This window comes from Hyaena hyaena, unplaced genomic scaffold (assembly GCF_003009895.1).
Source record: "Hyaena hyaena isolate Hyena2069 unplaced genomic scaffold, ASM300989v1 scaffold_3, whole genome shotgun sequence".
NCBI classification, from domain to species: domain Eukaryota; kingdom Metazoa; phylum Chordata; class Mammalia; order Carnivora; family Hyaenidae; genus Hyaena; species Hyaena hyaena.
The window spans coordinates 8,662,243-8,677,415 of record NW_024080635.1 but is presented as its reverse complement, the minus strand read 5'-3'; the positions used below and the strand labels follow the sequence as shown (position 1 = coordinate 8,677,415).

The following is a 15,173-nucleotide window of genomic DNA, read 5'->3' as shown; positions in this document are numbered from 1 at the left end:
TTATGCCAGTACCATGCTGTTTGGTTACTTAGTAACTAACAGGTGTGTGTGTGTGTGTGTGTGTGTGTGTGTGTGTGTAATCTTTACGGTTTTCTACGTATCAGATTATATCATCTGCAAACAGAGATTATTTTACTTATTCTTTTTTAACTTGGTTACCTTTTATTTCCTTTTCTTGACTAGCTGCTCTGGCTACAACTTCCGAATAGAAGTGGTAAAAGCAGGAATTCATGTCTTGTTCCTGGTCTTAGAGGAAAAGTTTTCAGTCTTACACCATTGGGTATGATGTTTGCTATAGGTTTTTTATATGGCTTTTATTATGCTGAGGTACTTTTCCTTTAGTCCTAGTTAACTGAGTGTATTTTTTTCACAAAAAGGTGTTGAATTTTGTCAAATGCTTTCTTTCATCGATTGAGGTGATCATGGGTTTTTCCCCTTCGTTTTATTAACGTGGTGTATTATAATGATTGATCTCTGTATCTTGAATTACCCTTGCATTTCATGAATAAATTCCACTTGGTGATGGTGTGTAATACTTTGAATATTTTGCTGATTTTGGTTTGCTAGTACTTTGTTGAAGAGTTTTGCATCACTGATCACAAGGGATATTGGTCTGTAGTCTTCTGGTAGTGTCTTTGGGTATGGTATGAAGTTAATGCTGGTCTTATAGAATAAGTTAGCAAGTTTTCTCTCCTCTTTAATATTTTGGAAAAGTTAGTTCTTCTTTAAATGGTAGAATTTGTCAAGAAGCTGTTGGGTCCAGGGCTTTTCTTTGACAGGAAATTTAAAAATTACTGATTCAATCTCCTTACCAGTTATAAGTCTGCTCAGGTTTCCTGTTTCTTTGTGATTTAGTCTTGGTAGGTTTTGTGTTTTTAGGAAGTTTCCCACGTCATCTAGGTTATCCAGTTGGTTGGAGTACAACTGCTCATTAGTTCTCTCTCACAGTCCTTTTTGTCTCTATAGAATTAGTACTAATGTCCCCATTTTCGTGTTCATTTTAGCAATTTGAATCTTTTTTCCTTAGTCCATCATAGCTACAGGTTTGTAATTTTGTGGATCTTTTTGAGAAATGAACTTTAAAAAAAAATTTTTTTTTTTGAGAGAGAGCGATTACATGCAAGTAAGGGAGACAGGCAGAGAGAATCTTAAGCAGGCTCCACACTCAGTGCCGAGTCTGACCCAGGGCTCAATCTCATGACCCTGAGATCATGACCTGAGGTGAAATAAAGAGTTGGATGCTCAACTGACTGAGCCACCCAGGCGCCCTCAGAAACCAACTGTTTCATTTATCTTCCCTAATATTTTTTAGTTCTCTATTTATCTTTGCTCTAACATATGGTCTTTTCTTCAATCTTTGTTCTTTTGGTTCCTCAAACTCAATAATTTCCATCGTCCTATTTTCAAGTGCAGTATCTTTTCTTTGCCTAGTCAAATCTGCCTTTGAATCCCTCTGATGAATTTCTCATTTTAGTTATTGTACTTTTCAACTCCAGAATTGTGTGTGTGTGTGTGTGTGTGTGTGTGTCTGTGTGTGTGGTTTCTTAGGCTATTGACATATCCGTTTGATTCATACACCGTTTTCTCGAATTTCCCCCACAGCTTCCTTTTAGTTTTTTGAGCATCTTATAAGGCAGCTGTTTAAGGTCTGTCTAGTTTATCTGCCATTAGGTCTTTTTCAAAGACTTGTTTTTAGGTTTCTGTTGATTCACTTTTTTCTTCTGAAGGGGCCATGTTTCCGTTTCTTTGTATGCCTAGCAATTTGTTTAAAACTGGACATTGGACTCTAATACTGTGGTAACCCAGGAAATCAGTTACTAGCCTCCCCCACCCAGGGTTTGCTGGGGGGTTGTTATTGTTTTTGTATTTTGATGGTTGTGGGCTGTCTCTGTGCTGAGGATAAGCCAGAGGTATAAACTTTAGGTCTCCTTACGTCTTTTCTGAGTCTTTCCCTGGGGATGCATGGTCACTTTCTGATTTCCCCCATATATGCAGTTGCTTTTTAATATCCTAGTTTTTAATATCTGGCTCCCAAAAGGGGCAATATTTGAATGGGGAGGGGGAAGGCAGTGTAGCCTAAGGAGGAGGGGCTTGAAACAATGGGGGAGGCTAAACATTAACTGCAATTTACCACCCAAATCCTCCTCTGGAAGTTGGAGCCTTGATAGACTCCAGAGTTCTACAAAAGTTGCATGAAATTCTGCCAGTGTAATGGCCGTCCAGGTCAGGAGATGGATTCCGGGTGCCTCTTCTCTGCCATCTTCCCAGCATCCCCTCTAAAGACTTCATTCCATCTCACAAGGTTCAGTCCATAAGGCTCTCAATATTATTCTAAGTATTTTCTAATTCTCTATATGGTACCTTCTTTGATCAATGAATTATTTTAAAGTGTGTTTTAAAATTTCCAGACCTATAGGCTTTCTCCCTCCAGGTTATTTTTTTATGGTCCTTCAATTACATTGCAGACATAGTCTATATGATGGCACTCTTTTGGTATTTATGTTTACAAATATTCCATGTACTTGAGAAAACAAACATTCCTTGAACGTTGGGTTAAGATTTCTATATATATCTATCAAATAAAAAAGAAATAGAAAATCTGGTTAGATCTATAATGAAAGGGGCTGAACTGGTAGCCAACTCAGAAGAATGGTATTAGAGAAGCAGAAAAACCAACGAATTATGTTCTCTGTTCTGCATTAAGGAGACCTGGCAAGTCTCTCTTCTTTTTTTTTTTTTTAACAGAAACATAAAGCTTTTTATAAGCAGGCCATATAGAAACTGGGAGAAGAAAACTACAACATGCTTTGTGGTAGAAATGATTTGACATAAAAATTTATTTATTTGATCATATTTTAAAAAGCAGGGCAGAATCACATTCATTTCCTTCATAATATCACTGTAAACAGACTGGACTTCTGAGCCCCTCGTTTGCTTTGGAAACTTCCAAAGGGCTGACCACCAGCAGCCTAGCAAGCCTCTTCCTTCCCTTCCAGGCTCTCCACCTCTACAAGGGGGTGCGGGTGACAAAAGATGCTAAGAAAACAGCATGTGGTTGAGCTCGCTAAACCATTCTCACCTCCTTCCACAGGCAACAGGGTGACTGACGGGCTTATTTTTTATCTGAAGTCACTGAGTAAGGAAACAGGTTTCAAAAGAAGAATGGAGGGAAGTTTCCAGGGTAGAGAATTTCCCCGAGTTAGGAATAGAAGGATGGGCTCAGAGCTTAACTGGTTAGTCCCTTCTGCTGATCAGAGAGGGATTTGCTAGCCAGGGGTCTCAGATCTCTGATCCACTGAGACATCAGTACAGGCACTCAGTTCCTTTGATTAAAATGTGTTGGCAAAGCCAGCTCTGAGTAGAGAAGTAGTTTATTACAACGATGGTGCTACAAGAGGAAGATCAAAGCAGCAAAGAGAAGACAGTTCTGCCTGGGCTCCTGTGGTCACTCCACTCCTGTCAGTTTTATGGTCCAGCCGAAGTCAATTGGGAGGGTAAGGAGTGGTACGTTGGGCAGATAAATAAGCAGACCGCCTTCTGGATTTGTAGACCATTTCAGATCTTTCTGGATCCCCAGCATCGTTATCTGCAGAAAAGTCATAGGGAATGGAATGCACGTCAGTGCACGGAGTATGGACTGCGGCTGGACGTGACGGGAGAGAGTCACCCTGGGCCAGGGCAGGCCGGATGGGCTAGAGGGGGAACGGGAACGGGGGGAAGCCGGGGAAGAAGGGCAGAAACAGAGATGGCCTCCAATTCCTTAAAAAAAAGTTTCCTCTGAGAGGCTCCTTACCTGTGTAGTCGAGGTAGTTATGGGGGATACTAGGCTTAAGACTCCATTTTCTGGCCAGTGCAGGAAAATGGCATAGACAGTTGTTCCTCTTGAGGTATACCTGGGGGAAAAAGGAAACATCATTGTCAGAAATACCTGGCCTGTTACCCTGACACGTAGCGTTACACATCTCCCTTTTATGATCTACTGATTCCAAGACCCTGAGCCTGTCACTGCGGCTGGAAGTGCTACTAACTCGGATACCAGTTCAGGTTTGTGGGAAGAAAAGAAAGTAGCCTTGTAAGGCTCCTTCTGGTGATCCCTTCCACTTTCCCACTCTACTGGGCTAGGAATTTTCCTCATTTTAACGCTTATACTAGTTTATATCACCTTGAGTCCATCTCCCTTATTATTAAAAATTTTTTTCAACCTCAAATCCATGGGAGAACATCAGAGGGCCTAACAAGGGCAAGATGCACAACAAAGACGCATTTGTTCTGAGAGGCCACCGGGCTTAGAGAAGAGGATGAAAATCACTAAGTAGAAATTCACTCAGAACGGAAGGGTGAGTGTGTTTCCCTGACCCAAAGACCAACGCTCTGTGGCAGGACACCTGCGGTACCTTTCACTGAACACTGTGTACACACGCTGGGCACGCTCTCAGGCGCTTTGCCTAAGTGTCTCACGTAACCGTCACAGCAACCCCAGGAAGTTAAGTATCTTCGCCCCCTACTTTGCACTTGAAAAACACAGGCCCAAGATCACATAACTAGATCTGAAATTCCAAGTCTGAATCACAACTTCTCCACTAGTTCGCTTTGTGATCCGAGGTTAAGTATAGAATTGCCCTGGGCCCCCTTCTCACTTGTAACAGGAGGATAATAACTGCATCCACTGGGTGGGGCTGTTGAAGGGACTCTGTGAATGGGAAGAATTTGGATTGGAGACTTACACACTGTAGGGGCTGTGTAAGCATTAGCTGTTACTATTTTTAGGAGATAGGATAACATGGTCAAAGTATTAACAGATGCTTTGTACCTCTTTCTCTCACCATGCCCACCACACCCCTCACTAGTCAAACATATACACTGGGGTGCAAACTTAATAGCAAAAGAATGGTTCTGGGATATCCTCAATCAAGACGGCTTCCAGCCTGGCTTGTAACACTGTGGACCCGAGGAGACGCCGGTTCGGGACAGGCCACAGTCCTATTCCCGCATGCCACGGAGGACACACTCACCACACAGATGTCGTGTTCTTCTCCAGTTGCACCCTCCAGGGCTTAGAGGAATAGATGGCCTCCCCATTGATGCTCAGCCACTTCCCAACAGCAAGAAGCCTTTCTTGGAAGATGGGAACAATCAGTCCGTCTTTAGTGGGCCCGATGTTGAGAAGGTAGTTGCCTCCCAAGCTTACTGTCTGAACCAGTTCCTGGAGAGCAGAAACAGGGAGACCCTAGCTACCAGTGCCAAGCCCAGCGCGATGCTTAGTGCACATGGGCATTAAGACAAGAAAAAGTATCTAACATTCTCTCCTTTGGTGAATATCCTTTACCCTTTTGAAAATGCTATATATTTTTTGAAATGGGCTATGTAGCGTGGGTGGCTCTGTGGGTTAAACATCCGACTTGGGCTCAGGTCATGATCTCACGGTTCGTGGGTTCGAGCCCCGCGTCGGGCTCTGTGCTGACAGCTAGCTCAGAGCCTGGAGCCTGCTTCGGATTCTTCTGTATCTCCCTCTTTCTCTGACCCTCCCCGACTCATGCTCTTTCTTTCTCTCTCACAAATAAACAAACATTAAAAAAAAAAAAGAAATGGGCTACATAAATGTATATGCTGCCTCTTTGGGAAAACATGCTGTAAAGAAATATATTCTTCAAGGCTCTGGAGTGGTGTGTGTATGTGTGTGTGTGTGTGTGTGTGTGTGTGTGTGTTTACTATGACCTCCAACAGGTGCCCTTCAAGGAGGCCCAGAAAAATTATGGCTACACTCATAAAATTTTAAAGAAGAGAATTTGTTAGATATGTCAAAGACCCTATACCACCAACTTGACACTCCCTTCTGGTCTTTTTTCTTATGCAGCGGAAATATAGTTTATATAGTTGAGATAATTCATAACTTATTTTTTCACACAATCCCTAGGCACTGACCCAGCATTACATTCATAAACATTATAATGGTTAAGGAGAATCCCCAAATCTACTTAAATACCCCTTTATGGCTGCAAGAGATGAAAACAACCCACGCGTCCAACTGCAAAGAATCCTGGGAAGAACATCTCTGTACGTAACATCTTCTCCTGTAGTTACAATGACTTCCTGAGGACAGGTTTCCGAGGGTGTGTTCAACGACCCCAGTGGGTTCTAGCGACCCGCACTGCCATCCAGGGTGCTCCCCCCACTCTTAGCCAGAAGGCTCGTTTGAGAGGGTAGTTAGCAGACACCTGGCTCCTACGTGCTCTTACCGAAATGATCTCACACTCGGTTGCAACTTCAGACACCACCATGTTGCGACGATAGCCCCAGGAGCTCCTGTCCACGGAGCTGCACATTTCCCACTTGTGATCCGGCAAGCTCTGGGGCTTGAATTTATCTTGACAGTTGTAGTATCCTCCGTGGTGGCAGGAACAGTTCTGACCCCACCGGTCATTTACCACTATCTTGTCCTAAAGGGAGAGAGAGAGCACTGGCTCACGGAGGTGAAACCACTTAGCTTCCTTACATAATGCAGTTTGGTAAATTAGGAACGTTCTTGGACGGAAGGAACTGACTTGGCCTAGAACAGTGGTTCCCGATCGGGGGCTATTCTGCTCTGGAGACTTTTGCAAAATCTAGAGACAGTTTCGGTTGCCACAATTGGAGTGGTGCTACTGCTATGTAGTGGGTTGATTTAACTAATTTAACTAATATGTATTATGTGCCTACCTGGCTAAGTACTGTTCTTGGGGCTGGGGATATAGCAATGAATAGACCCAAAACCCTGCCTTCAGAAAGCTGACGCTTTTGTGAGAGAGACAGTTAACAGACATCTGTAAAGTAACATCTGAAAAACGTGAAGCCAGGTAAGTGCTAAGGGGAAGAGCCGGCAGGGAGAGGCAGGGGCGCTGCCCTTTCGGACAGGGTGACAAAGAAGGCAGCACTGAACTGGTGGGCTCTGGCGCAAGACTGGGGGAAGTGCAGGGGGGAGCCATGTGGGAACTGCGGACAGAAGGAACAGCAAGGAAGAGGAAGTTCCCCTAAAAGTACTTTCCTAGGATAAGCATGGGTCCGAAATAACCCTCCTTCCTAATCCATGAGACAGTGTGGAATGAGAGTGAGCCGAACAGGGTCTGCAGTGCCGCGCCCAAGGGTGCATGCACATCTGAGCCGGCCCAGCCTGAGCACCCTTGCAGAAAGCCCGTGAAGCCGGGCCACTAAATCCCTCCACATTGGGCAAATCCCAGAAAACCACTCTTCGTTTCTCTCGGTCACATAGGTTCTTCCTTTTTTACTTTCTAAATTTAGTAACAGTTACGCAGTAAGATCCTTAGAGGTTAATGAATCTACCAAGAGAGCTCAGTATAAACTGGTCTTATGCTTGAGTTTTTCTTTAAAATCCACGACAAATCCGGAATATGTAGAAGTATTAAGTTTTTGTGCGGGGAAGATTCAGGCTTCTGTGACTCTGTAAGTGTGCTGAAATACAAACTAGAAACGGGCAGCTACAGTGACATAGTGCTGGATATGGAGTGGGGGGAGGGGGAGGACGAGGAGGAGGGGGAGGGGAGGGGGAGGGAGGCAAAGTTCCCTCAAGAATTTGGATAGAAGGGAAATGAAATTTCCTTGAGACTTAAACTACATAACCAATACAGACTAGGTGCAGTCATAAAAATATATCTTATTCCTATCATTTAATTTTATATGTTTTGTCTAGTAATTTTGGGGGGGCTGTTTCTTTATTTATAATGTTCGTGTGCTTAATAGTTTACTTTACTTTCTCTGGGATTTCTACATATTGCTTCTGTCAAAATCAAGAATTAAAGGTGGCTCAGTCTGTTGAGCGCCCGATTTCAGCTCAGGTCATGATCTCACAGTCTGTGAGTTTGAGCCCCACTGTGGGCTCTGTTCTGATAGCTCAGAGCCTGGAGCCTGCTTGGGATTCTGTGTCTCCCTCTCTCTCTGCCCATCTCCCACTCGTGCTCTGTCTCTCTCTCTCAAAAATAAATAAGCATTGGGGCACCTGGGTAGCTTAGTTGGTTAAGAGTCTGACTTCGGCTCAGGTCATGATCTCACATTTGTGGGATGAGCTCCATGTCAGGCTCTGTGCTGACAGCTCGCTCAGAGCCCGGAGCCTGCTTCAGATTCTGTGTCTCCCTCTCCGACCCTCCCCTGCTCATGCTATCTCTATCTCTCTCTCAAAAATAAATAAAACATTAAAAAAATTTTTTAAATAAATAAGCATTAAAAATTTTTTTAAAATCAAGAATTAGAGAAGAAAAAGAAAAGCTTACATTCGAAGGGGGGGGGGGGGGGGGGGGGGGGGTGGGGGAGGAGGGGGGAGGAGAAACCTTTATTAGCCATGAAGTTCCCTGGTCCCTACCACCTCCATGTTGCTATTAGTATTTATTATTGTTGCTGTTGTCACTGTTAGTACTCCAGATCTTGGCTCCTTACTCTTTCTTTTCTCATAACAGGCAAATAAAAGAGAAGTCATACAATCACATGCCTTGACCGGACTATCATTGTAGAGCCAAGAAAGAAACTCTGTAGAATTCCAGTAAGTATCAGGACATTCCCACTCTCCATCAGACCAAATCAAGTCAGGTTCATACCTGGAAGATACACAATTAGGAAAGTTTATCATCTGAATCTGTTCACAGTAAGGTCTTACGGATCTATTTTGTAACACACATTTAAAAAATTTCTCCCATTTTGAAAGTACCATAAAATTACATGGTGCAGAGAATGTGGAAGACTAAGGAGACACAAATAACAACTCTAACTGTTATGGTTTCTCACATAACCGCTATTTAATATACGATGCTTTGGTATATTTCCTCCTAATCTTTTTACAATGTCTTCTGAAAAAGAGTTGTAATCAGCATATACACAATCTGGTTTCCTTCCAGCAACTACTTCCAATCAAAAGAGCGGTGCTCTAGAACTATAGGATTAAACTGCTTTTAAGATGTATTAAGAACCTCAGGGCGCCTGGATGGCTCAGTTGAGCATTGGACTTCAGCTCAGGTCAGGATCTCATGGTCCGTGAGTTGAAGCCCCACCTCAGGCCCTGTGCTCACAGCTCAGAGCCTGGAGTCAGAGTCTGGAGCCTGCTTCAGATTCTGTGTCTCCCTCTCTCTCTGCCCCTCCCCCACTCACACTTGGCCTGTCTCTCAAAAATGAATAAATGTTTAAAAAAAAAAAAAAAAAAAAAGATCCTGAACTATTCCACCAAACACATTGTTCTGGACAACTACCACAGCTTCAACTATAAAGGATCTTTTGAGTCCACTTGAGCCATAGCGGCCACCTCTCACATTTTGACACTCTGAGCTCCATGTGGCGTGGGCCCATGCACACACGCACCTGGAACGTAAGCATGATTATTCTCATTTAGAGAGCAAGAACCTGATGCTCAGCAGGCCAGTGTGTTTTAGGCGGCAAAGCTTGTAAGTAACAGGAGCTGGAGCTCCAATGCAAGTGTACCCGATGCCTGATCCTGTGCCATGCTCTGTAAGCAGGACGGCAAGCAGACCTAATGCAGACGGTCTGTGTCTTACTGTGTAAGAGAAACGGTACTAGGCACTTTGCACTCACTACCTCATTAGTTTTCACGACAACCCTGCAGTGTCTATTAACCTCATTCCATGGATAAAGAAACTGAGATCTAAGAAGATTAGGAGTTTGTTCAAGGCCCTACAGCCAGCAAGAAAAAGAGCTGGATTTCAGATCCAGTTCTGTCTGACTCCAAACCTCTGCTGGTCTCTTACGACTGTACTCTTTCCTTTGGGAAGTCATTTGGATGCAGGGAGTTTTGTTTTTTTTGGTCTAAAATGAGAGTCCAGGCAGAGATGGCTGCCTCTAGGGTTTAAAGGTCCACCATGCTCTGCGAGGCAGCAGGCTCAGGTGCGAGAAGGGCAAACTAGAAATAAAACATGCTGAAGACTAGGGACGAACCCCAATGTGAAAGTGGCCACTTTAATGATAATAATGATAATGTCACCCTTATTCTGGTACAGGCAAGGTGACAGATACTTTCCACATATTATTTGGAGTCTTATATAAAAGGCATAATTTCCCTACTTTAGAGTAAGAATCTGAGGCTCAGAAGGGGAGTCATTCAAGGCTTGGAACAAGAGGCAGGATTCAAATGCAAATCTGCCAGATGCCAAATCCAAGCAGGGTCCTTTGGGCCTGGAGGCACAAGGTCCCAACAAAGAAAATAGCATGTAAAGAGGGATGGAAGTTTTGACTTAGCCACCATCCCTGGTTTTGTATATAAGGTAATTATGACCACATTATGGGAGTTTTGAGGAGTAGAGGAAGAAAAAAATATATTGTCTTAATACAAACTACCATTTTTATTTTGGTGTCTTGTAGATTTTTTTTTTCATATTCCTTCCTTTCCCCCCAATTTAACAGTATCCTATAGGAAGCTCTAATTTCACTGATAAAAGTCATAAATCCCCCTCCAAAAAAAATTTTTTTTTTACCTGTAAACAAGGTCATACAGTTCTGGCATTGTTTTTGCACGGACAAAATGCTGTGTTTTGAAGCCATTTTTCTTATCAAGTAAGTAGAGTGGGTGGAACCATTCTAAAAGCGAGTGATAAAGTCCATAACGTATGTTCCTGAAACAGAAAAAGAGAATAGCACTTGCCCATTAAGCAAAGAAAAAATAATTTAGTTTAAGAAAAATCAGCAGCAGCATTTTTACGTCCCAGTGAAACTCACCTGTGAGGGTGAATGGGCACTGGGATCCCAAACCATTTCCTTAAATTATGTCTTATCATTAGCGTAAACAAGACAATTGGGTTTTTGATAACACACGTGACTACTTTTTATACCTAACTAACACCAAATGTTATTTATTAAACCCTCTTTTACCTATGTCCATTATCTCAGTAATGACATATAATTCTTTTTTAAAAACTGTTTTCTCTGTCAGCAGTTAAGAATACATATTTTAGAGACACTAGAAAATAGAAAAAAGTATAAAGAATATCCAAAATCTTATTACTCAGAAACGATCACTAGTAATGTTTTCTATATAGTTGAAACTAATGAATGTAGGTTTATTGTTTCACTTACCTAAGATTTACTAATAGTTCTTAACATTGAAATGTTAAGAATTCTTAACCAAAATGAAAAAGGATCAAAGTGACCTATTTTCGGACACAATAAAACTTGTTTTGTGTTATAAATGGTGAGTGTCACAGAAATGCTATACTGCAGTAAGAAGTAAGATAACATTGCAACAGCACAAAGATAAGGCAGAAAGAATCAGAGTTAAGTGTTTCATCATATGACTTGAGGCCTAACTAGGTACAAAGAAGGTCAAAATCAAGGATGGCAAAATCCAGATTTAATCAACATCTCAAGAGTTTTACAGCAGGGCGCTGAGCCAAGCACAGCACCGGGAGACTGAATACTGCTCAGGTGAACAGAGCCAGCCAACACTTTCTTTATGGCCCACACAGCACTTTGGGCTTTGTGGGCCTCATGGTCTCTATCTCAACTCTGAAACTGTAGCTTGAAGCGGCCACAGACATAACACATAAATGAATGGGCATAACTGTGTTCCAATCAAACTTTACTTATACGAATAGGCAGCTGGCCTGCCCCTTAAACAGGGATTTAGCAAATCACAAAGGAGCAGGATTGGGCAGGGTACAGATACCACTTTTCCTCTCTACACGCAAACATACCTAGAACTGTAGGGCACAAAACCAGGATAACGGGGTTCAAATCTCACCTCTGCCATTTCCTGCTCTTTGATCTTGGGAAGTTATCTTTTTTCTTTAATGTTTGTTTATTTAGAGAGAGAGAGAGAGAGAGCACCAGCAGGGGAGGGGCAGAGAGAGGGAGAGAAAATCCCAAGCAGGCTCCGAGCTCTCAGCACAGAGTTAGACGTGGGGCTCAATTCCAGGAACCGTGAGATCTTGACCTGAGCCGAAATCGAGTCTGATGCTTAACTGGCTGAGCCTCCCAGGTGCTCTTGGGAAAGTTACTTCTTATTAAGTTGACAAATATTAGGGAGCATTAATTAGAATCAACCAAGAGGCTCCTAACCTCACTGTTTGGCTGCTCTAATTGCCCTTTTCAGTAAGTTCCGTCTTGATCTACCCTTTATCCAAACTTTCTCTGACTGCCTGCCAAGCTCTATGTTGACAGACTAAGGTGGACACAGAGCTGACAGACCCGGTCCTTCATCAGCCACTAGAGTAGGCCTTGGGTTGCCAGACCTTCCAGAAAGAATCCTTCACAGAATGCAAATGAGGCATTGTGGTCTAGCTGGGTATCCTTCACCTTCACAAGGCCATGAACTTCCCTCACGGTGTCATGAAAAGTTTTGTATGAAAAGTGCTGAGCATCAAACACGGTTAGTTCAAAGGCCAGAGCGCTGCGGGTTACTGGCTAAATGCAAACTTAGAGGCGGCGGCACAAGAGTGGAGAGAAAGGATATATCAAAAGAGACGACACAGAAACCATCTGTAGATACATCCTTACCGCTTCCTGACAGCTTTTCCCAACTCACCAACCAAATCGCGGTGGGGACCCACATCCTCGGAGTTCCAGTTCCAAGACACAGGACTCGGCCAGTTAGTGAAGCCTTCGTGATGCTTTGTTGTCAAGACTACGTATCTGTGGACATCAAAGCTACATGAGCAAAGCAAGCAGGTAGCGGACCATAAGCGTGAACTTAACCAGCCTGCCTGAGGGTTTTAGAAATGGTCAGGAGAACTTGATTACAGGTAATGTGTGCAGGAGTGACTGCATTAGCTACACCCAGGGAGTTGCTGCAGTCACAACTGCCCTTGGGGAGTTCTAGGAATGGAAGCGGACTTAAGGAAGACAAGTCTTTAGTCCCCAGCCAAAGAGGAGGCCCAGAGGGAAGGGAGGAGTAGGTAAGGGAAAAGAAGTGCACCTTAGCTCTCTGGTCCTGGAAATAGCAGATGATAGAAAAGTAAAAGCAAAGGCCACCTGAATTGCCTCTCACTTACAGAGGTGACAAAAGACCAAAAGCCAAGGGGAGACAAGTAAGTGTTGAAATAACAACCAAATCACTCAACATCTCATTTGCTTTAATGGCAGAAAAAGAGAGGAAGCCAGCACGTGATCATCTAATCGCTGGGCTGGCTGTAGCACGGAGCTCCAGGACTTGAAGGGCCAGATAGTACTTCAGCCTTTGTGGCCCCCATTTCTCTCCGTAGCATATTCTTTTTCTTTTTTAAACCCTTTTAAAATGTAAAACTCATTTTCCTCTCATGGAACTTACAGAATCAGAGAGAGGACCCATCTCTCTGGCCACAGCATGCAGACCCCTGGTGTGGTGGAAAGAACCTTCGCGTTGGAGTCCTGAGATTTGGATGTAGGGCATTAGTTTCCTTCCTCTGTCTGGGCTAATCAGCTGGGCCACAAAATAAGGGGTCTGGACAAAGGATGTCTCCCAGATTTTAATTTTTTGTCATTTGTAAATTACGGATCCCCAAGTCTCCTATTAGACAGTGACCACCACCTCCATTGATTCAAGCCTTATATTCCCATATATTTATTGGCAAACGCTATTAAATATCAGCTGTAATTTTTCCTTAGTACAAAAGAACTTGTCCAAGAGAAACTAAAACCCAGAGATGACGGAGGAGGCAGGTAAGGGTGGAAGGCCACTCTAGGCAGGAGTCGGGAAACTTCCCTGCCGCCATTCTTACCCTCTTCCAACCTGCTTCCTTCCTGGCCAAGCTAATTCTTCTAGAAGCTGAAGGGAACCATCCCCTGACTTCACATACTGCCCTCCTGGATGAGTCCTTCAGGACTGGCCCCGGCCTTTAACAGCCTCCCCCTTCCCCATTTCAGCACGCCACACTCTCGCTTCTCTGAACCGACCGCACTCAAGCTCCAACAGTTGTCAAAATAGTTCAGACATTTCCCGAGCACTTTTCTGTGCGCAGGGCATTGAGAAGAGCAGGTGACTGAGAACCGATACTGTTGTCCAAACGGACTGCACACCAGCACTCCCTTCCCCTTCCCTTCCCGGGCCGGGAAGTCGAGCTCCGCTGGTCCCCGCGGCGACACTCACTTGGCCCCGGCCGCCTGGAAGAGATCGGCCCAGGTGTCCGGGTGGAAGAAGCGCGCGGTGAACTGCGGCCCGAAGTCGGCGTAGCTGAAGCCGGGCGGGTAGTTGTCGCTCATGAACTGCTTGTACTGCGGCAGCCCCTCGCCCTTCCAGTGCCACCAGAACCACTCGCTGCCCCAGGCCGGCACCGAGAACACGCCCCAGTGCACGAACACCCCGAACTTGGCCTTGTCGAACCACTCCGGCAGCGGCCGGGAGTCCAGACTCTCCCAGTCTGGGGTGTAGCGGCGCCGATGTGGGCCCCCGCGCACACATGCGGCCCGGAGCAGCACCAGCAGCAGCAGCACCACCAGCCGGGTGCCCACCGCCCCCGACCTCATCTCCGAGAACTGAGTCGCTGCTGCCTCAGAGCCTCTTCTCCGCCTCTTAACGCGCAGGTGCGGGCCGCCCGGTTCCGCCCACTCTAGCTAATGATTGGCTCGGAAGGGAAAAGGGGCGTGTCAACCTAGGCAGCTCGGAGAGCGTCTTCCCCTTCTCCGCGGCCGTTCCTGCAGCGCCCTCTGGCGCTCAAAGGGAGAAAAACGCAAAGCGCCGTTGACCGAGATCCGCTGTGGGTCCAAGGGTACTTGAGGAAAGGAAATCACAGCTGGGTTAAATCGTGAGGGTGTGGAAGTCCCGGTGAGTGCTGAGAGCTGGGACTAGTGCATTTTGTCATTTGCAGCCGTAGGTGACTTTTTGAACATGAATGCAGAGGAGCAAGCCTGGAGGCAGGAATGCCAGATGGAAGGGCATCGTGACAGCCCAGGCGGAAATGCAGGGCTAGAGGGATGGCAGAAGCATTGCCAGGGAAGAGGAGGCGGAAGAGCGGGACCTGAGAAAGGAAGAGCCTCTGTGAACACTGTGCCCGTCTAATATTTCTTGGACTTGCTTTGAGAATTCTGATGCAATTCAAAGAGCGTAATATCTAACTGGAAAAGTGAGACCCTAGAGAACAAACTGAGGGCGGCTAGAGGGGCTGTGGGTGGGGGGATGGGCTACCTGGGCAAGGGGCATTGAGGAAGACACTTGTCGGGATGAGCACTGGGTGTTATACATAGGGGATGAATCACTGGCATGTGCCCCTGAATCA

The 15,173-nt window shown here is 44.9% G+C and overlaps 1 protein-coding gene across 1 annotated transcript; it reads right to left on the bottom strand.

Annotated features, from left to right (window-relative positions):
- Positions 1 to 2,806: 2,806 nt before the first annotated feature.
- FUCA1 (alpha-L-fucosidase 1) lies at positions 2,807 to 14,462 on the bottom strand. Its single transcript, XM_039233548.1, has 8 exons — positions 14,048 to 14,462; positions 12,481 to 12,615; positions 10,464 to 10,601; positions 8,477 to 8,582; positions 6,237 to 6,437; positions 5,013 to 5,203; positions 3,794 to 3,893; positions 2,807 to 3,586 (listed from the first exon to the last, which is right to left on the bottom strand). Exons 1-8 carry the CDS (start codon positions 14,422 to 14,424, stop codon positions 3,446 to 3,448), a joined length of 1,389 nt encoding a protein of 462 aa, XP_039089479.1. The 5' UTR covers positions 14,425 to 14,462; the 3' UTR covers positions 2,807 to 3,445.
- Between the last annotated feature and the right edge of the window lie 711 nt (positions 14,463 to 15,173).